The 22959-nt window shown below is 45.6% G+C and overlaps 1 protein-coding gene across 7 annotated transcripts in view; it reads left to right on the plus strand.

Moving 5' to 3' along the window:
• DHDDS (dehydrodolichyl diphosphate synthase subunit) overlaps nucleotides 1–22532 on the plus strand; it is a 28656-nt gene extending 6124 nt beyond the window's left edge. For 4 of the 7 annotated variants that reach the window (XM_079917063.1, XM_079917062.1, XM_079917064.1 and 1 more), the window contains exons 5-9: nucleotides 2285–2401; nucleotides 3243–3344; nucleotides 9613–9727; nucleotides 12255–12362; nucleotides 19951–22532. In XM_079917063.1, the coding sequence (XP_079773189.1) occupies nucleotides 2285–2401; nucleotides 3243–3344; nucleotides 9613–9727; nucleotides 12255–12362; nucleotides 19951–20190 (682 nt within the window). In that variant the 3' untranslated portion in view covers nucleotides 20191–22532. The remainder of the gene's footprint in view (nucleotides 1–2284; nucleotides 2402–3242; nucleotides 3345–9612; nucleotides 9728–12254; nucleotides 12363–19950) is intronic. The other 3 variants (XR_013827633.1, XM_079917061.1, XM_079917065.1) reach the window with 3 other exon arrangements.
• The last annotated feature ends 427 nt before the right edge of the window (nucleotides 22533–22959 follow it).

Below are 22959 nucleotides of genomic sequence, written 5' to 3' on the forward strand. Positions count from 1 at the left end.
CCCAGGACCAGTGAACTGTGACCAGGGAAGTAGAGTGAGAGAGACTTTGAAAAAGCCATTTTCTGCTGTGCAGTCATCCCTAAAAAGTTACTGTACTTCCCTGCATATACCCTTGGACGGGACAGGATGATGCATAAAAGCCCTTTATGGGGATGAGTCAGTACTGTTCTTGCTATCACTAAGTTTAAGCTTAACTTAGGGAGCAAAGCCAGAATGGGGCAAAGTGGAAGTTTGGTGGAGATTATTTGTTTCACAGCGTGGAACCCTCTTCAGCCAGGACTGCCCCAAAGTGTTCATTACAACCATTCTCTGCCCAGCTCCTCCCCACACCAGGACCAGGAAGATGAGAGAACAGAGAGCTTAGAGCTCTAGTGGAGCTGGACCTGGGACAGGTCTGTCATTTCCATCCCTGTGTGGGTCAGGGTGCGGGGAGCATAGCCAGGCTTCTCTCTATCCATATTAGTCTCTGGGCCACAGACATTACTCCTTCCCTTGTGGCTCAGAATTCACACCCAAGGGGCTGGGGACAGAGGTAATGGGGCCACATTCCAGGTGTTCAAATTCTTCAAATTCTTCTGTACTTCACACTAATCTTACCTTTTTTAAGTGCTTATACTATGTGTCAGACCCTGAGCCTAACATGTACTCTCATTTAAAATTCACATTATCCTGTGAGAAAGATATTATGATCCCATTTGTAGAGAGGAAGAAAGTAAAAACCAGAGAAGTTTAGGGGTGTATCCTGGGTCACACAGCTATCAGACAGGCAGAGCCAAAACACACAAGGTCTTTCTGACTCTAGAGCTGAGCTGTTGTCTGCTGTAGAGACAAGAAGCAGTCTTAACACTTCTTGAAAGATCAAAATCCATGGCAGTAGAGGTGCTCCTGAGATTGTTGTAATCAGTCACGAGTAGAGAAGATGGTCTTAGGTTATTAAGTCCTAGGCAGAGCAAGAAGAAACCTTAGTGGTGGTTTTCCAGCAATGTGCCACAGAACCCCGTAGTTGTGAGGAGTGGGCATGCAAGGACCCAGAGGGAATGGGGTATACAGTGCTTGTTTGCATTTATCTATTTTATATGTTGGGCTTCTGTTTAAGATTTGATTTGAAGAAAGACTTGTTTGGCTAAAAAGTTTGGAAAACCACTGGCCTAGTTCAGTTTCATCAGTTGGGAAACTAATCCTGGTGAAGAGAAGAGAAAGGTTTGCCCATGGTCACGCAGCTAGCTAGTGGCAGAGCCAGGCTGGGAGCCCAGATCTCCTGGCTCCTTGCCAGGGCTTTTACACCTCCTTACTCAGGTCATGTGCCTGATGTCTGAGAATAAGCACTTTCACAATATGACAGGGGTGGTTATGCAAGGTCAGATAGTAATCGGTGGCACTAGGCACTAGGGCTTGAATCTAGGTATTCTTTTTTTTTTTGGCTACACCACACAGCATGCAGGGTCTTAGTTCCCCGACCAGGGATGAAACCCGTGTCCCCTGCAGTAGAACCATGGAGGAACCGTGGAATTCCTGAATCTAGGTATTCTTATTCAGAGCAACATTTGAACAAAGTAATTTGATCAAGATCAGACAGCTGGTGAGTAGAAAGCCAGAAATCGAACTTAGGGAGTTTGGTTCCAGAGCCTGTCTTTTTAATCACAACATTACACTGCCTCCATATATATATGTCTGATCTTGAACAAATTACTTAACCTCCCTGTGCCTCAGTTTCTTCGTCTGTAAAAGGGGAATGATAATGGTGTCTGCCTCAAAGGTTGATGTAAGGATGGAATGCATGTAGAACACTTAGACCAATGTCTGGCACTTAGTAAACATATAATTAATGTTAGATGTTACAAAAGTAACCAATAATACAACTCCTGCTGTTGAGGAGTTTATTCACCCATCAAAATGGGACAAACAGCACAGAACACGTGAAATGCAACTTGTCGACAAGGACACACAAGGCGGTGTAATGTGTGGTAAAGAGGTTTGGGTTCTCAAATCAGGCAAACCTGGGATTCGGTCCCGACACAGCACTTGATGGCTGTATGACCTTGGGCAATCCCTATCTAACTATTCTATCTGAGCCTCAGTTTCCCGCTGTAGAACAGGGAATGTAGTAAACTCCCTTCAGAGTTGTTGAGGGCATTCAGTGAAATAGTACTTGTAGATCAGTGCCTGACACACAGGAAGGCACTCAAAAACTGGTAATTGAGTATCAGCTAAGCACTTTGCTTTCTCCAGCTCAGCAGGTGCTCTGTCCCACCTCCCAAACCTGCCTCCTTTCCCCCCTGATCAGGGAGAAACTGCAGAAGCATGGGGTATGTATCCGGGTCCTGGGTGATCTGCATTTGTTGCCCTTGGATCTCCAGGAGCTGATTGCACAGGCTGTGCAGGCCACCAAGAACTACAACAAGTAAGTTTTCAGATTTCCCCTTAGGGACCTGTATTAATCTATGACTCCCTGCTAACTTTAGGGAGACGTCCTGGCCCTTCCTTGGTCTGCATTTGGTACAAGAGGTAATGAGGAGTTGGTTTTGGATGCTTGAGACTTCTTCCTCCATCTGCAGGGCAGACCAGAGGTGGTTCTGCAGCACCTTGTTTTATGTGTGTTTACTCACACATACAGTTTCTTATCTTCCTCCTTCATGTGCCTTGCCCCCCATGTACATATGTATTTATATGTGTGTGTGTGTGTGTGTGTGTGTGTGTGTGTGTGTTTAATTGACAGGGAATGGGGTGGGAATGTAGCAGGTCTTATCCCTGTCTCTGAAGACAGATCCTTCAAGAAATTCTCTTTCTGTCCCACTGCTTTAACCAATAGAGGGGATGACCTTGGAAGGGCATGCAGATGCAGAGGGGAACAGTTTAATAATCCAGACTTCATTATGTGTGGCTTTGGGATATAATGCATATTTGGCAGTGGATTTGTTTCACATCAGACTTCCTATTCTTCTTTGCTTGTTCTAATATCACAGTGAATTCACATCCTCTGAAAGCTGGGGGTTAGCAGAAGGGAAGAAGATTAGGAGAATAATAAGGGTCAGTTAGTATTTTTCTTACTACAAAACTAATATGTTTTTTTCCCAAGAAAACTTGGAAAACTCAAAAAATTAATACTCTCGCTTTTCAGAGGTATCCATGGTTAACATTTGGTGTGTGTTTGTTCTACCACAGAAGGGGTGCTCTGTAATAAGTGACTCCACTCCTTAGTCCCTGTCCCCCTTTGGTAAATTATTCTGTTCTTCCCTTCTCAGGTGTTTCCTGAACGTCTGTTTTGCTTACACATCCCGTCATGAGATCAGCAATGCTGTGAGAGAGATGGCCTGGGGAGTGGAGCAAGGCCTGCTGGATCCCAGGTATCGCAGTTGTTCAGCATGATAGGGAAAACAGGCATACACCGAACCATAAAATCCCTCCTAAGTCATGTACTTGAGCCAGAAGTCAAATCGGGAATGTATGTGGAAAGGTTTGAGAGGGGTGGTCCCCTGCACTTAGAGCTTTGGAATGACTTATTGTAGTCTGCTTCAGAATTTCTGTGTTCACCACAAACCAAGAAGCTCCAGAAAAAATGGCATGGCTTATAGCAACACTGTGGCATTCAATAAAACATGATGCCCTGCTGGCCCTTTGGCAGAGTTTTTCTAAGAATGATTTTTCAGGAATGCAGCTTGTTGGGGGTATTGGCCTTTAGGCCTTTCATGCTACAGTTTCATGCAAGATCCAGGTATTTTTCAAAAAGAAAGTTGTTCATCGTTAGCAACACGGTAGAATTACTAGAGCTGGGAGAGACTTTAGAAGCCATCTGTCTGCTCAGTCCCTCTCCTGTTATTATTAGTGTAACCTTTGGTAATAATATTAGTAAACTAACAACAGCAGTAGTAAAATAATAGTAGCAAAAAACAAGCCAGGCAATGTGTTATGCTGTGTTTATTTGATTAAGTTAATATTCTCATGTTTAAGAGATTTGAGTCTTTTCTCCATTTTATAGATGAGAAAACTGAGGTCACATTGAAATGACTGTCCCAAGGTCATTCAGCTAGTAAGTGCCAGAGCTGGGACTTCTATCAAAAACTGTCTGATTCCAGAGCTTTTGTCCTTACCTTTATTATATATGGGATTGTGGGACCCAGGAGGTTTTCTGACTCCCTTCTTGGGTATAATTCGATTTTCCTGGGAAACTAAATTAAAAATGAAGAAGTTTCTCAGTGAGAATGAAATTAACATTATCAACATTATACAAATTAGCATAAATTTATAATGATGCTAAGCATGATAAAGGCATTGATGCATGGTTCAACAAGAATTTATAATAAGAGGAATGGACCTGGTAGGGAAGGCTCCCCAAAGGAAATGATAAATGACATAAGAAGGGGGTGAGAGGATAAGCAGTAACTGGGGAAAGAGGCAGTATTATGAGGAGCTTGTTGGTTGCACAAATACTGTTGGAATAATTCAAGTAGAGAGTACTTGGAAGGGAGCTTGGATTATGGTGGTGATGGTGGAATAGACCAAACAGACTGCATTAAGAGCTATGAAGCAGATCAAATAGAGAGGACTTGCGGGGTGGTGGTGGGATGAATTGGGAGATTGGGATTGACATATATACACTAATATGTATAAAATAGATAACTAAGAAAAACCTGTATTAAAAAAATAAAATTCAAAAAAATAAAAAAAAAGAAAAAATATTACTGAGAGAGAAAAAAAATCGAGAGGACTTGATGGATTGACTCTGGGACAAGGATGTGTTATGGGTGACTCCAGGGTTCTTGACTTATAAAACAGTGGACAGTGGTGCCCTTCGCTGTGCTGAGAACCCTGAGAGGCTGCAGTTTGAGGAAGAAAGTCAGGAGTTTGGTTTGGGATATATTATAGATGTTAAACACATATCAGGTTGACAGTAGAGAGAAGTGGGGACTGGAGATAGCAGTCTGGTAACTGAAGCAAAGAGAGAGCATGAGGAATCTAAGGGAGAGTCTAGAGTGAGAAGAGAGGGCCTAGGATGGAGTTTTGAGAAACTCATAAGTTTTACTGGCTGGGCAGAGGAAAATGAGCCTTAAGGAAAAAAGAGAATCAACAACCAGAAAGGTAGAAACAAAAGGGCTGCCAGTATTACAGAAGCCAAGAAAAGAGGGTGTTTGTTAGCGCAGGTGGGGTGGCGGGTGTGCATTGGTGGGAGCAACAGTGTCAAATGCTGTAGAAAGGTCAATTAATATGTGGATTGAAAATTAGCCATTGGGGGAGAAACATTAAGATACTGGTTAAGTTGGCAGTATGGGGACTGGGCAGGAAGATGAGATATAAGTAGATGAGGGATATATAAGTAGATGAAAGTTATTGATAATTTTCTGATTCTTGGCTTGGGGAATGATTTCTTAGTTCATTTTATCTTAGTGCTTTACAATTAATGTTTTATATAATTTTTTGTATAAATTAAATAACATATTTAAAAAAATAAGGGACAAACGTTTATGCTAAAAAGAAAAAAAGCTATTTAGCAAGCAGATTTAATATGCATTCATGCCTGGAACTAGAACTCTGATCTTGCCTCCTAGTACAGTGTGATTTATACTGATACCACATTGCAGTAGCCACTGACCCCCTGCTTCTTGCCCAGCTAGTTTTCTCACATCCGTTTTCTCTGCCCTGCATAGTTTAGTAACTTGCCTGTGTGGGTTAGTCATGCAGACATGGCGTGGGCTGGGCGGGTTGCTAGGGTAAGGAGGCTGATGTCTAAACCCATCAGCTCAGGAAGCTTGGTGTTCAACTCAGACTGGGCTGATCAGGGCCTGAGGCAGTGCTTTTTACATTATTCAGCTTTAGACAAATCCATATTTATAACAGAGAGTCAATGAGTTAATTACAGTCAGGCTCTACCCTTCCCATAACTGGAATTTTTCTATTCTCTCATCACCACCATCCAACTCCTCAGTTTCCTTTCTTCCAGGGTAATATATTTTTTTCTACCAGTCATTTTAACAGATTGTTTTTTGAATCTCAAATTATAAAAGAAGGAATTAGATTTAGCATAAATGATAGTTAATAAACTTTCTTGAGCAGGTCTTGACCATCTGTAGGCCTCTGTCTTCCTCTGAAAACAATAGTGTTAATAATAATTGCCGGGCTTCCCTGGTGGTGCAGTGGTTGAGAGTCTGCCTGCCGATGCAGGGGACGCGGGTTCGTGCCCCGGTCTGGGAGGATTCACATGCCGTGGAGCGGCTGGGCCCGTGAGCTATGGCCGCTAAGCCTGCGCATCCGGAGCCTGTGCTCCGCAACGGGAGAGGCCACAGCAGTGAGAGGCCCAAGTACCGCAAAAAAAATAAAAAAATAAATAAATAATAAGAATTGCTAATGTTTACTAAGCATTTACTCTGTGCCCAGCACTTGCTAAGTATTCCACGTACATTATGTCATTTAATCCTTAGGCCCTTTGAAGTAGATACTGTTTTTATAAATTGAACCTTGCTGTGAGGTTAAATAACTTGTCCAAGTTCACACAGTTGACCAGGATTTCCAACCTGGCTCCAGAGCCTGTGTTCTCTTTCATTATGGCATACTGACTGCCTTATAGGAAGGTTGAAATGAACAAAAACACAGTGTAAAAATAAAAATTAATAACTAATAGTTATCAGGGACTTCCGTGACTGTCCAGTGGGTAAGATTTCGCCTTCCAATGCACAGGATGTGGGTTTGATCCCTAGTCACGAGCTAAGATCCCACATGCCCCATGGCCAAAAAACCAAAACATAAAACAGAAGCAATATTATAACAAATTCAATAAAGACTTTAAAAAAAAAAATGGTCCACATCAAAAAAATATACTAAAGGGGCTTCCCTGGTGGTGCAGTGGTTGAGAGTCTACCTGCTGATGCAGGGGACACGGGTTCGTGCCCCGGTCCGGGAAGATCCCACATGCTGTGCAGCGTCTAGGCCCGTGAGCCATGGCTGCTGAGCCTGCACGTCCAGAGCCTGTGCTCCGCAACGGGAGAGGCCACAACAGTGAGAGGCCCGCGTACCGCAAAAAAAAAAATGTGTGTGTGTGTGTGTGTGTGTGTGTGTGTGTGTGTGTGTGTGTGTGTGTGTATGTATGTACTAAAAATAAATAAACAGTAGTCATCAGATCTTATTATGAGGCAGGCATGAGACTAGTAGGAGTTTATCATGCATATTCTCATCTAATTTTCATATAAGGTAGTGACTATTATTTGTCTTATTTTATAAGACCAGTTAACGAAGGTTTAAAAAGTTTCATTGACGGGCTTCCCTGGTGCTGCAGTGGTTAAGACTCCGCACTTCCACTACAGGGGCTGCGGGTTCGATCTCTGGTTGGGGAATTGAAATCTGCATGTCATTCCGATGCTGTGCGGCGCGGCCAAAAAAAAAATGCAGACACATTTGAAATTCAGAGGGGTTATGTGGGGATCCAAAGTCCCACAGCAAGGTAGTGGGTCTGGAAATAACCTTTATTCCTCTTATTTATGTAGTGCTTTATAGTTCCCAAGGTACACTCAAATCTGTTATTTCATTTGATTTGACTCTCACAATAACCTATAAGTAGATAGGACAAATGTGCCATTTCAAAAATAAGAGAGCTGAGAAATTGTTGATTGCACAGGGTTTCACTTTTTTTTTTTTTTTTTGGGCTGCTCCATGTGGCCTATAGGATCTCAATTCCCCAACCAGGGATTGAACCCAGGCCATGGCAGTGAAAGTGCCAAATCCTAACACTAGACCACCAGGGAACTCCCAGGTTTCACATTCTTAATTAAAGAATTAAGATCATGCTGTCAAGACAAGACTCAGGGAAATTATCAGGGTAATCTGAACCAGAGCCCTTCCTATTGCCCAGTCATAAGTGAATATTATTTACCATATGACGGTACAGAAAATAAAGCTCCCTCTGTGGTTTGCAAAAAGATGACTGAGAGATGGAGTAATTTACCCAAAGGCACACAGCTAGTAAGTGTAGATCCTTGTTCTGAACACTCAGCCCGGATCTCTGCTTTTTTTTGACTATGCACCCAGAAAAATGTTCCCACACAGAAATTTTGTCTTCTAGACCCTTCCTAAGATGCAGCTGTTACCACCTGGAGATTCTGAATCCTGCCTCTGGATACTTGGCAGGATAGGTAAACAGTATTCTTGGAACCACCACACACCAGTCTTGCAAATACCCTCTTTCCATGGACTGGAGAGTTTAACTTAAGATGAGTGCTGCCAGTCCCCATTCTTCCTTCATTCCATCTCCTTTCTGAGTGTCTGTCTGCTTTGGAAAGTAGCTCTGATCAAACACAAGAGGGCTCATCATTTTGCTGTTTTTTCAAATCCTAAGTAACGTGGATGTTTTGCAGTGTTTCACGGTCCATATGACTTAAATTTAAGTTTTTTTGTTTGTTTGTTTTGCGGTACGCGGGCCTCTCACTGCTGTGGCCTCTCCCGTTGCGGAGCACAGGCTCCGGTCGCGCAGCCTCAGCGGCCATGGCCCACGGGCCCAGCCACTCCGCGGCATGTGGAATCTTCCTGGACCGGGGCGCGAACCGGTGTCCCCTGCATCGGCAGGCAGACTCCCAACCACTGCACCACCAGGGAAGCCCAAATGTAAGGTTTTAAAAATGTTCTCTATCATAAATTCAAACAATAACAGAAGTATATAAAGTAAAAAGAGATAGTATTTCCTTCTTATCCAACCTTCCAGAGGTAATCACCATTAATAGAATGGTGTATGCCTTTCTAGATTTTGTTCTTTGTTTATATATACATGTATTCACATGTGTCAGTAAGTGTGTGTGTGTATTTTCCACACTGTATTTTTTCTGAAATATGCTTTTTTTCATTTAATATTACATCTTAGACATCTTTTCAAGTCCATGCATTAGATGTACCTCTATTAAAAACAGTTGCATAGGGAGCTTCCCTGGTGGCGCAGTGGTTAGGAATCCGCCTGCCAACACAGGGGACACGGGTTCGAGCCCTGGGCCAGGAAGATCCCACATGCCGTGGAGCAACTAAGCCCGTGTGCCACAACTACTGAGCCTGCACTCTAGAGCCCGCGAGCCACAACTACTGAGCCCATGTGCCACAACTACTGAAGCCCGTGCGCCTACAGCCTGTGCTCCGCAACAAGAGAAGCCACCGCAATGAGAGGCCTGTGCAGCGCAACTAGAGAAAAGCCCATGCTCAGCAACGAAGACCCAATGCAGCCAAAAATAAATAAATTTATTTAAAAAAAAAAAAACAGTTGCATAGTATTTCATCAAATTGCAGAGTCATAGGGTGTATCCATTTTAAAAACAAGTGTTTTAAGTGAAGGACAACACATATTCTGGTGGGTGCATCTGGTTTTAGGCTGCAACTAAATGGCTTTGGGCAAACATTTCATCTTCTCTGAGCCTCAGTTTCCTTATCTATAAAGTGAGGATAGAAGTACCTAATGTAGTTGTGAGGATTGAAACCATTCAATAATTTATCAAGCATTTGCTGAGGGCCTTCTACATACCAGGTAGTATTGGCTAATGTATTTGATGGTATTCTATAAACTGGGAAGCTTTATGTAAGGAAGTTCACCATGAGAATAATCCAAAAAGAGATGTGGACTTATCTTTGTCTCTTCCCCACTCACCTTAGCGATGTCTCTGAGTCTCTGCTGGATAAGTGCCTTTATACCAACCACTCTCCTCATCCTGACATCTTGATACGGACTTCTGGGGAAGTGAGGCTCAGTGACTTCCTCCTCTGGCAGGTAGGTCGTTTCCAACCATTGTTCTGTTTGTGTCGAAACTGAAAACTGTGACTGCACCCACAAAACAGATTGGAGGGTCAGCTAAAATCCAGATAAATGTCTCCAGGCTGTGCCTGGTAACTTTTGCTATCCCTTCCTCATCTGTCCCTGGCTTTGTGAGCCTGTGTAGTTCTTACTGTCTAAAGTGCCCAGGGGAAGAATCAAGGCTATCCAGCTGTGGTGAAAGCTTTACTTGAACCTCTCTTCAAGGAACTGGACTTCTGCCTTAGGTCCCTGAGCATAAGCTTCTGCCCTGGTAACCTTCCATGTCACCCAGCACCTCTGGGCTAGAACCTCGCCTTGCATTTACTAATTTCTCGCCTATAGAATAAAGGGCGGCATCTACACAAGCACAGGCCACAGGAGGTATAAACTGTATGCAGACTCTTTCTTCAGGGCCTGCCATTGCCTATCAGCTCAGTTATCCCAGTGTAGGTAGTTCTCTAAAAGCCCATATCAAAATAAGTTTGTCTTTGCTTGAAAATCTCCATCATCTGTTAAGTTGGCCCCTGAGTAGCACTTGGCTGGGGGAAATCTTGTTCAAGGAGAGGCTGAAGGGAGAAACTCAGCTTGGAAGCAATTCACGTGGTAAAGTTCTGGAAATTTTAATGGACCATAGTCTTAAGAGTGAACTAACAAGATTTAGCTACTGAAGATACTTTTAGTCTTTGGCTATATTGAAAGCAGTATAATGTGCAGCTTGTGGTTTTATGGCCCATTCTGCTGGTCAGATTATGTCTAGAGAGTTTACTTCTGGGCACTGGGTTTTAAGAGATTGCACTGGTAAACTAGAGGACTTAGCAGAAGAGGCCAGCCTGGATGGCAAGGAGTCTGAAGCTCATGTCCAATAAGGCAGGGGTCCCCAACCCCTGGGCTGCGGACCACTACCAGCCTGCGGCCTGTTAGGAACCCGGCCGCACAGCAGGAGGTGAGCAGCGGGGGAGCAAGCGAAGCTTCATCTGCCACTCCCCATCGCTCGCATTCCTGCCTGAACCATCCATCCATCCCCCCACCCCACCCTGTCCATGGAAAAATTGTCTTCCATGAAACCGGTCCCTGGCACCAGAAAGGTTGGGGACCACTGCTATAAGGAATGAGTGAAGAATAATGGTCTGGGAGAGAAGAATGGTGATAGTTTATTCTCTTGGGAAAAAAATATTAAGTTCCTCCTTTGTGCTGGAAATATGGCAGTAACCAAGTTAGAAATAATCCCTATTATCATTTATTTATTTATTTACTTACTTATTTATGGCTGCGTTGGGTCTTCGTTGCTGTGCGTGGGCTTTCTCTAGTTGCCGTGAGCGGGGGATACTCTTTGTTGCAGTGCGTGGGCTTCTCATTGTGGTGGCTTCTCTTGTTGCGGAGCACGGGCTCTAGGCGCGTGGGCTTCAGTAGCTGTGGCTCGAAAACTCTAGAGCGCAGGCTTGGTAGTTGTGGCGCACGGGCTTAGTTGCTCCGAAGCATGTGGGATCTTCCCGGACCAGGGCCCGAACCCGTGTCTCCTGCATTGGCAGGCGGATTCTTAACCACTGTGCCACCAGGGAAGCCCAATCCCTACTATCTTAAAACTTACAGTTTGTTGGAAAAGACAAGTGAACAAGTCATTACAACCTTGGGAACAGATAACAGGCAGTTCTAAGCTAGCCTTCAAATATTTGAAAGAATGTCACTTTGAAGAAGAAATAAAGTTGTTCCAGAGAAACGACCTGAGACCTTGGTAGGTGACATTGGTTTAACTTAATGAGCTATCTGACAGCTAAATTTATCCCCCTTGAGGCACTGAATTCCTCACCACTAAAGGTGTCAAGCAGTGGCTGTCAAGAATGTTCCAAAAGGGAGTCTTATATCAGTGATTATTGTTAAAAGTTCACCCAGCTCTTTGCTCTGCTTTATGTATGTTATCTTGTTAAATTTTCACAGTACCTTAAAAACTAGTTATTCTTATTACCCAGTTTTACAGTTGAGGACACTGAGGCCCAGAGAAGTTAAGTAACTTGCCTGAGGTCAAGTAGATGGTAAACGGTGGAGCCAGAATTCAAAGCCAGGCAGTCGGGCCCCGGAGCCCATGCTCTTAACCATTGTCCCATACTCTGCTACTTAAAAATAACAGTGACAGCTACCATTTGTTCATTGCTAACTTTTATCAGACACTGTGTCTCCCAGATGACCTCTAAGGGCCAAGAGCCAGTAACATAATCTAGATGTTATTTCATAGTCCTAAAATTGGCTTAGAAAAATCCTGGTGGAAATGTTGATCTAGTCTCGCTTTGGTTCTGCCTTGCTACAGGCAGGTGATTTTACTGCCTCAGATGACCCGTCCCCCTATTAGTGAGTGAATCCGGGCTGGCAGCAGCAGCTGCAGCTCAGGATGCCTGTCCAACCTCATCTCTGGGTGTGATCAGCCTGCTCTTTCTTTGGAGCCTGACCAGGGATGTGTTCCAGTAACATGTTATTAAACCATACTCTCTTCCTTCCCCACCTTTCCCAGACCTCCCACTCCTGCTTGGTGTTCCAGCCTGTTCTGTGGCCAGAATACACGTTTTGGAACCTCTGTGAGGCCATCCTGCAGTTCCAGATGAACCATAGCATGCTTCAGGTAAGAGTTCAGGGCTGGCCTGACTGGATGGAATGGAAGAAGGGGTTAGCATTGATGACCACCCACGGCTATATATGTCAGGCACTTGCTAACAATCATGTTAATGATGAGTAGCTACCACTTACTGAGTATTTACTATGTGTCAGGCACTGTGAACAGTTTATATGCACTATCTCATTCAATGTTCCCAAGAACCCAATGAGCTAGGTATTATTAGCCCCATTTGTGCAAATGAGTAAATCAAAATTATTTAGCTAAGGACACATAACCAATAAAAGATGGAACTGGGATTCAAGTTATAAATCTTTAATCTCTTTACTATGGAAACCCAGGAAAGGCTTTTCAGAGAGATTGGCCATTATTCCCTGAAGGAATTGGCCTAATAAAAGATTGTAGAAGTGGAAGTATACAAAATCCAAGACGCTTCCAGAGGGATTAAAAATGAAATAGCACTGTCTTTGTATGAAACTGTGTTCTACCAAGACTTGAAGTTCTGCTTTCAGTTTTGATCACCAGATCTTGAAACAGGTTTCATTAGGAGGCAGAGTCACCTACGTCTGATTAGGACTCTTAATAATAATGGCAGTGTGTGTGGTGGTGGCAGCTAACGTATTGAGGGTCTATTAAGGCACTTTGGTGTTTTCATGTAAGTTTTCTTATTTAACCCTTCCAGCAATCTAGCAGGTTTGGTGTCCTTGTTTTTCAGATATGGCAACAGAGGGGCAGGGAAACTGTCCCAAGGTCACAGAATTTTAAACCCAAACCTGGTGATGCTTCTTGAGTCTGGAGAGATAATGGCCAGGAGGAAATAATGATCTAAGCCAGGGCTTTTCGGTCCCCTTGGCATCGCAGACTCCTTGGAGAAGCTAACGAAAGCCGTAGACCATCTCCCTAGAAAAATTGCAAAGATCACTCTAACACATGGCATTTTGCATAGAATTACATTAATCCCTTTAACACATAAACTACTTCTGGGGGTTCACATAACTCCTGAAATCTTTCCATGAATCCCAAGTCCAGAACTCCTGGAATAAGTCAATCAAATCATGAAGGTTTGGTCATGTGCTTGATCACTTAGTCTCAGAATTTGAAAAAGGAAGTTAAGTTCAAGTAAAAGGAAAAACAGCAAAGTCTCACTTATCCACTGTCAAAGAGGAATGAATATCAGATTTTTCCACATGACCAAGTCTCCCTTTAAGAACTAAAACTTTTTTTAATCCTATTTTGATAGAAAACCTGTTCTGAAACAGGTCTTGTGCATAATTCATTAACACCTTCTGTATACCAGGCACTTGCTAATAATGATGATGATTAGAATAATCACATTCTAATGATGCTGATAACGATAATATTGTTAGTAACTGCCCTCTTAAAGTACTTCACTGTGCAGGATGGCCTTGAAGGGTGGGACTCTTTCTCTAAGCTAGATTGTCCCAAAATACTTGGCTTTGGGATTTCTTGTATATGGTCAATGGCTAATTTTGACAGCATCCCTTCTTTCCTATTTCCAGTTTTAAATCAGCTACAGGCAAGGAAACCAGGCAACCAAGCTTGTTAGAGTTATGTCTGTAAAGTGAGAGTAAACTGGCCTTGCATGAAGCCCAGAGGATCTTGGTGCACGAGCTTTTGTGTATGGATATTCTTGTCTCTGAGTCGGCTGCTGAGAAGTCTTTTAGTAATTTCAGGTTTCTCAGATACTTTCCCACATGGCTATTGGAGGAATTAGCTCAAGTTTCACTCATTTCATAAATGTCTATCACTGAGTACCTGGCCTGAGTCAGGCACTAGGTTAGTATTAGGCACAAGAGAGTCAAGCAGTTAGTTGGCCAGACAAGATCCCTACCTTCATGGAGCTTGTATTTTTACTTGAGGAGACAGATAATAAGTAAACAAGTATATACAATAATTTCAGATTGTAATAAGGCAATGAAGAAAATAGGGTGATATGCTAGAAAGTAATGAAGAGAGCAGGAGGTGCTGAATAAAGCAGTCAAGGAAGGCCTCTCTAAGGAGGTCTTTTTTAAGCCATTATATTAGAGATGAGAGATAGCCAGATGGGTAAAAATCCGGGGGGAAAGAATTATTCTCTGCAGAGGGAGCAGCAAGGGCAAGGATACTAAAGTTATAAAGTTTAGGTCTTGGAAGAACAAAGAAAGAGGTCAGCACACATGAGGGAGAAGGATGTGGGATGAGGCTGGGTAGGAGTCAGGCCTCTGATCACTGAGGGCCTTGTAGGCCATGATGACACATCTGAAGACTTTTGATCAGGGGAGTGACAGGATCTGATTTATATTTTGTAAAAATCACTCAGGATTTTCAGAGGGCAGGAGTCAGAGACCAAACTCCTACAGTAGTCCAGGTGGGAGAATGTACCTCAAGGTGGGGTTGCAGCTGTAGAGAAGGGGAGGGCTGAGTGGACTGAGATGGAGGAAAAACAAAAGTTAAAACAGGAACAAATGAAACTAAGTTGATAATATAACCCCCAGTGAAAGGGATTAATTCCAGTTACCTGAACATAGTTCTCTGACTATACATTTTTAGTGGGATATATTCTAAGGATAATACAAACTGGAAAGCTAACTTAAACATTACTTAGGTTTATTAATGGTAATGTTGATGATGTAACTCTGAAACTCTTTTATTCATCTTGTAGGATAAAACAAATGAGTAAAATGTTAATGTTATTAGGAACCAAAACATTTAGGTTTTGGCCTGGGCAGCTGGGTAGATGGCTCTGCCGTTTCCTAGGATGGGGTGGAACGTGTTTGAGGACAGCCATTAAGAGTTTCATTTGGTACCTAAGAATCATAATTTCAAACATTTATTGAGTTCTTACGTATCAGGCATCCTTTTACTTATATTCTATGTAGTTCTGTAAGGTAGATACTATTATTAATTGCCCCCATTTTTAGAGTGAGGAAACCAAAGTAATAACAGAGATGCTGACTGCCCTGAACCTTTTTTCAGCAGACCTCATAGAGGTTTTGGCCAGATTTCCTCTACCCAGGAGCCCTCAAACTCTGTTTCCAGAAATCTTAGCACCTCAGCAGAAGCACTAAGCGTACAATCCAGACTGACAACATCCTGGCCAGTTTGGCCTCAGACCAGAGAGCTGATCTTTCTAATATCTCCCTTGTATGTATCCTGTATCATCACCAAACTGGACTCTTCACAGTTCCTTGTTCCCAAACCCTTTGGTATTCTGCCTCCACATCTGTGTTCTTGACCCATCTCCCAAATTCCCATTGTTAAATTCTGAGCTGCTCTGTCTCTAAGCCCAGCCCAGTATGTCCCCATTCCCTGCAGGAAGCCAGGGCAGGGAGTTGGGTTCTTGATCTATAGTAGCTCACTGGGATGAGGGCAGCTGATGGATGCTAATGGAACCAGGGACTCAGCTACAAATTGTTGGAGGCTAGACCTTGGTATCTGAAGGGACCATGGCAGTTTCCAGGTGGTCACCCATCAGTCTTAGAGAATGGGGGCTGGCAAATGGAAGAAATCTCGACTATGACACAGTAGGACAGATAGAAAATTAGGGCAAGGAAGGGGTGGGCAGCAGTACAGAGCCACTGATCCTCAGTTACAGGCTGCATGGATGGTAGGTCCATGGGGGAGATCTTTGACAGAGATGAGGAATAAGTGTTCGGTCCACTTAATCTGTAATGATATAGAGGGAGAATATACATATTCCCACTAAACTTCCTTTGATGCATTTGTCAGAGGTTAAACGCCAGGGTGGAACAATCAACCATTTTATTTCTAGTGCTCTTCAGGTAGTCACTATCTTCTTCTCAAGAGAAGTTAAAAACTTCAGCTATTGTCTCAGACATTCCTGACTTTGAGTCATGGCACAGCCTTCTAGCTGTGTGACTGACTGGGCAATTACTTAACCCTTCAGAGAGTCACTTTTCTCCTCTGTAAAATGAGGGGAGTAATGATAATAATAATACCTGCCTCACAGGTTTGTGATAAGTCTTCAGTAAGCTAATACACTAAAAGCGCTGGAACAGAGTTCATTTTCAGAGACTGGTGGCCAATGTCGTTCACAATGTATGTCTCTGGGCTCTTCAGACTTCATCTGTCTCCAGAAAAACCACAGACACTTAGCATCCCGCTCATCCCATCACCAGTACAGTTCCCTTAGCAGGGAGACTCTGGGTGCTCGTCAAAACATCATGTTTCCAGCAAGAGGTACTGTCTCTAACAACCGTCAGAAATGCACCCCCCCATGCTGCTGACCTGGGCATATTGATTGTGGCAAATGGGGACTTTGGGGAAGACTTGTCATTAGCTAATGAATGTTTTGAAACCCAAGACCTGCATCCTCTCCATGCCCCAGTGAGGTCAGAGGACTTGAGGGTTTATATACTGGAGGGGCTATTACATCTTGTTCTCTAATTCTGCTGAGGAGAGAACAAGAGCAGAGAGGCTTAATGCCCAGGAGAGATTTATATTAATAGGTTAGGGCCCCATTTCTCAAAAGGAGCTCCTTGGAGCCCTTACACCAAGACCATATAAGGTCTGCATAAGAAGTGTCTAAGGTAATTATTAACGCCCTCTCCCCTGATAGGTCATTATACAGGGAGAGTAGACAGTATGGTCAGGGAGAGAGAAATTGACTATTAGGACTTCCATTAGCCTAGATTTTCAGAGGCTGAGTACCTGAGAAGAACTTACAACACCTTTGAGATAGGGAGGTAGATCTAGACCATGTGGAGGTTGCACAGAGGTGCCCAGATGCAGGCCACTGGTTCCCCACTCCACCCCTAGAAAGTACAGCTTATCCAGAGGCACGGAACACATTTCCCAAAGATCTTTCAAGAAGTTATCTTAGGGCTTCCCTGGTGGCACAGTGGTTGAGAGTCCTCCTGCCGATGCAGGGGACGCGGGTTCGTGCCCCGGTCCGGGAAGATCCCACATGCCGCGGAGTGGCTGGGCGCGTGAGCCATGGCCGCTGAGCCTGTGCGTCCGGAGCCTGTGCTCCGCAACGGGAGAGGCCACAGCAGTGAGAGGCCTGTGTACCGCAAAAAAAAAAAAAAAATGTTATCTTAGTGGAGAAACCAAGGGAACTTCAAACCACTGTGTGACCTAGGCCAGGCCCCTCCCCACCTCAGCCTTGGTGTCCTTGTCTGTACAATGAGAAGGCTAGAGCTCATGGTCTTTACGAGCTCCCCTGACTCTGTCATCCTAACAGTGAATCGCTGATTCCTGGCAAATTAGGGGCCAGGGTCTGCTTGGCTGCAGCCTCCCTGCTCAGCACTCAGTCTAGGGCTGCCATTTGGAAAAAGCCTGAGCCTCATGGAGCAATTTTAACCAGCTCCGCATTTCCTCCTTCTGTGGCTCGGTGCCCTCCTCCTTCCTGTTCAGCCAGGACTTAGCCTACTTAGCCCTAGCCACAAGCAGTGGTGACAGAAGAAGGGCTAACTGTTAATAGCCAGGCACCAGATTGGGCATTCATTATCTCATTTTTCCTCAAACCACCCAGTGATGTGGACACTATCGTCTCCATTTTGCAGATGAAGAAAGAGGCTTGGAGAGGTGAGGGAGTCCTCTGGACAGAAACTTCTCAAACCCCAGTATTCCAGGCAGACTCACACTGGCCTGATCACGCTCTTTGATTTCCTGAGTGATCTATAGTAGCCCATTATTCCCCCGCTGATATTCTCCTCCCCCCATACACTTTACCTTTATCTGAATCTTCCCCATTGGTTAAAGCTCAGCTCAGATTCTGCCTGACCATGAGATTTCACTGCCCCCTTGACCTTCATCAACCACAGTTTCTTTCCTCTGAACTGCATGGCCCTTTCTCTTACCTCCAAGATGATCCTTACCACATTCCACCTTGTATTATGGTATTTGGGTACATCTCTGTGTCCTACTCAGCCTGTAGGCACATGGATCGCGGTGACTACGTCCTGTGCATTTCCGTACCCCCAATAAAATCTTGTATGTAGGACCCAGGGTTCCTCCTGACTAAGGCCAGGAAGAAGCCCTTCTAACAAGATGAAGACCCTTACAGCAACTTTTTAAGCTTGTTTTAGTCTTCATAGCTCCACATGGGAGTTCGTTATCATAGCAGAAGAGTATCCTGGAATGCCTTGGATCATTCAACAGCCTGGAGGGGGGATTTTCCAGATTTTTCATTTGTCATCTTTATTCATGCAGTAAGTCTTTATTGCTGAGAGACCCTAGCAAATCACTTCCCTACTCTGAAACTCTATGTCTGTCTCCAGCACCTCCGTAGCTCTTTTGGGAGGGTCAAGTGAGACAACAGATGAAGTGCTTGTGTACATGTAAGATATTCCTTAAAGGATTAAAACAAAGCAATCCAGGTGTTCACAGGCTGAGTAGGACACAGACAGGTACCCAGATACCACAGTACAAGGTAGAATGTGGTAAGGGTCACAAAGGGTATAGGATACCAAATCGGCAGCAAAATGGGAGTTTCTCACACATGGAATAGGTTTGGCAGGAGGGACTCTGGTGCTAAGGTTCTGCAGCCTGTTAGAGTGGCAGGAGCAGAGAGCATCAGTGAGGCACAGCAAGGCCTTGGTTCTGCTCCAAAAGGGTTTTCCCCTTCTGTGCCAGGAGCATCCTCCTTGTCCTCCTGGGATCATACAGTCAGTGTACTGAGCATTTCACATGTACAGGGTGCCCCAAGTGCCAGAAAGGAAAAGCCACAGTCTCTGTCCTCTAGGAGTTTATGGTCTGTCTGAAGACACACACAGGGTATGAGAAGTGCTGCCAAGGAGTATAATCACTTACCTGGTGTCAGAACTGGTTCCAGGAGCCTGAGGGCTCCACTGAGCCTTCAAGGGTTCATTTTTCTAACAGAAAATGTGGACTGTGGACACTAATGCCTATTCTAGAGGCAGGATGAAGTAAGTGGCTTAAGAAAGCTGAACCTGCTTCTCATAATGTTCACAGGAGGGCCATTTGCTGCACGAGTCAGCCTGGTCTCCATATGAGAGGCAGTTCTGGATCCAGACTCTGAAAGATAACTTTAGGCACTTGGGAGGATGGCACCCTTAGAGTGACCTGGGAAACCAAAGAAATGACCCACTGCATATGCCCCAGGCAGGAATAGAACCTTCCTTGCATCAGAGTGATAACTTGTAAAATTGCTGTTTCTGTTTGAGAGCCTGCTAATATGCTGGAGGGATTTTGCATACATTATCTCTAATCCTTAAAACCACTCTTCAAGGTAGGCACAACCCCGCTTCACAGATGAAGAAGTGAGGTTAGGAGAGGATTTGCCCAAAGCCACAAAGCTAGGTGGTGGGGGAACCAGAAGTCACACCCACATTTGCCTTGTTCCCTTCCAAGTGCAAACCTGAGAAGAATTTCAAGAAATACAGAAACTCCCACCCAAAACAAACCAAGATGGATCCAGAACTGCCACTGCCCTGCCTATACAACATGGGCACCACCCATTGCACACCTACTACCAAACCTTTCCAGATCTGCTACAGACTTCCCACTGTTCCACTTAACTTGGCCCGTCCTGTGCCCCACCCTTACCTCCTCCATCCCAATTCCACCCACGCCTAAAAATGATCTCCCCTCCCCAATCCCCACTTTTCTCTAGCAGAAGGCCCGAGACATGTATGCAGAGGATCGGAAGAGGCAGCAGCTGGAGAGGGACCAGGCTGCAGTGACAGAACAGCTGCTGCAAGAGGGGCTCCAGGCCAGTGGGGACGCCCAGCTCCGACGGACACGCTTGCACAAACTCTCAGCCAGACGAGAAGAGCGGGTCCAAGGCTTCCTGCAGGCCTTAGAACTCAAGCGGGCTGACTGGCTGGCACGTCTGGGCACTGCATCAGCCTGAGTGAGGCTGGCCTCCTGCCACTTTGCCCTGCCCTCTGCCTCCAGGGCCCCACTCCCCTTTCTTTTCTTGGTGAAAGGTACCTCCCTCCTGATGATGAATTGTGTTTCCTTTGCTTGGCAAGGGAGCCCCAGAGGCCAGGTTTGCTGGCCATAGACATCTTTGGGCTGCCTGGGACAGTGCCCCTGGAGAGGGTTGAGGGTGAGAGTCTCTCACAAGTACACTAAACCCAAACTCTGATCCAGGTCAAACTCTGATCACAAATATGTTCAGAGAGCAGAGGGCCCCAGCTCTTCCATCTTTGCCACCTCTACCTGTACTCCTAGGTGCACTTTCTTTTTCCACCAGCACATCCTTCAACACAAAGAATTTCGGGGAAGAGTTCTCCCCAAAACCTTAGCCCTTTACCCATCCATCTTAGTCTTCACAAAAGATGTGGAGCCACCTTGGATCTGCTGGTAAATAGCTAATAGGCAGCCAGCGTTATTTAGGCAAGGAAGGGGAGGGAGAGACAGAAAGAAAAGTTGCCCATCTGCTGCTCCTCCCCCTTGGCTGTCCACCTGGGATTTGCTATTGAATCTCTACCCCCTCCCACCACACAGTGCTGACTGCTCACTGAAAGCAGCGCCCCCAACGGTGCGCGGAAGCCAGGCGGGTGATTACAATCCAATTACCTATTGTCGACTCAGCCCACACAAGCTTTTCTCCTCTTGCAGGGCATGGGGCCAGGCTCCACTCCCCAGTGAGACCGGTCCCCTCCATGGCTACAGAGTAACAGAAGACCTATAGGCCCTGGTGAATCTAATCCAGCACAGGCCACCTTCCCTGGATCACATCAGGACCAAGAGCACAGAAACAAGCACTTCTCCCAACTGACTGCCTCCTGCCCTCAGCATCTTGGACTCTGCTTCCCACCTCAACAGCCTTTGAGGCTTTTCTCAGCTTTTGACCTGTCCCCCTAAGTAGACCGTGAGATGATTTATTCCCAGCATGGCAGAGTCTCAGCTTGTGAGGGCCAAGGTTGCCCAGCAGGGAGAAGAGGGCCGAGTCAAGGGCCGTGTCCTTTTCCTTACCTCTCCCTGCCAGGCCTCGCTGCAGAGCTGCTGAGAGGATTAGTGCCTTTGAAGAGCTGTCTGAGCAGCTCTGTGCTTCAGGTGCCCCAGAGCAGCAAGCACCAGCGGGTAATACCAACCAAAGGCTACTCTGTTTAGTCTTCCCGGTTTACTTTCTGCAAACTGTTTCCCAGCACCTCCCTCTAGGGGAGAGGTAGGATCTTGCAAGCAGTGCTAAGAGCATATTCTTTAAAACCTGTAACTTCCCTATACTCCAGTCTCCTCCCCTTTCTGTGCCTGGATACCTGGCACAAGAGACCCTTTGGGCATCTTCCCTGCGCCCAGAATCAAACATAAATGCCCGGCACTGCGATTGAGAAGCCAATCAATGCACCCTTTGGCAAGTCCCCCTCACACACCTGGCACTCCCCACTACCAATCCCTGGCATGGGGTTCCCGGAGAGCAGGTGCTGTACATTTTCCAGCTTTACAAGGGGACTGTTGACAGCCTTAATTAGGGAGGCATGAATTATGCGGCTATAATGCAGAGCCCTACAATTAAGGCGGGAATGAGGGGCTGGAGGCAGCAAATGGAATCTGCCCTGTGAGCATGGTTGTTGAGTCCTGTCTCCTTTCTGGGTCTGACTTTCCCTACTATGATTGGGGTACAGCAGAGGTGATTAATGGGGCTGGTATCTTTGGCCTGAGGTCCTGTATTCTGGGAAAGGTACACAGTGGGGAGGGGTGAGGAGTGGCTGCCTCTAAGGGGTGGAAAGGAGAAGAGGTGGAGGGATCGCTGCTGCTCAGGAACAGGGGCTGCAAATAGTTGATATGAACTCACAGTGATTGCTTTCTACCGGTGTGATTTGTACAAACCAGCTCAACCCTTGCCTCAAGAAATTAGGTGAGACCTATTTAAATGTCTTCCCACCTGTGAGCCAACCCCCCCCCCAATTGAGGATATTTATCGTGTTGCGTTCTCTCGGGTGTCAAATAGAATTTTTAAAATTCTTAGATGTAAAACTTGTTTGCGAACAGTGCAACAGAAGATCATGTTTTGCTGCAGCAATTGTCTACCTTCCTCAGGTGCACTTGGCTACCTCCAGGATCCCTAGCTTTGGGGACGGGGTGGGGGAGCCACTGGAAGAGTCCTTTTTCCATCGCAACCCCTGTACCTCTACTTGTTTCCTAATGCCCGGACGCTTTCCTCCACCCTCCTTTTCCCTCGTGCAAGTGAAAGGAAGCCAGCCAGCCTGCCAGTGTGGAAGGAGGGATTTCGCCAGCTGCGTCTGCAGCGCCCAGGGTTAGTGGCTGCATCGGGTGGGGGCAGCTGAGCTTCATGTCTCCGTAGCGGGTAAAGATTAGAGGGAGGGGAGTGCTAGTAGGCCTTCTTGGCGGCCACTCTCCGTCATTCAGTGGCGGGGTTCTGAGGTCCAGGAACACAAGGACCTAGGAGAGCCATCCACCCGACAGGCTTTGGGGGGGCTTCGTTGGTGTTTGGGGAGGCGGCTGAGCAACGGGTGCTGAAAGGACAGCTCCTACCTGCCCCACTGCACCCGAAAGGCACCTCTGCGTGTAAAGTCTCCCCCTGGAACCCCCACCCCACCTCGAGTGGACCGCCTTCCAGGTGAGGTGCCCGAGAGGCGTCCTCCGAGTGGCAGCCTGGAAGGATGCACGTCCGGCTGCGCCGAGCTGGCTTCCCCGCTCTTTCCCCACTTCA

The sequence above is a fragment of the Stenella coeruleoalba genome, assembly GCF_951394435.1.
Source record: "Stenella coeruleoalba genome assembly, chromosome: 1".
NCBI lineage: Eukaryota > Metazoa > Chordata > Mammalia > Artiodactyla > Delphinidae > Stenella > Stenella coeruleoalba.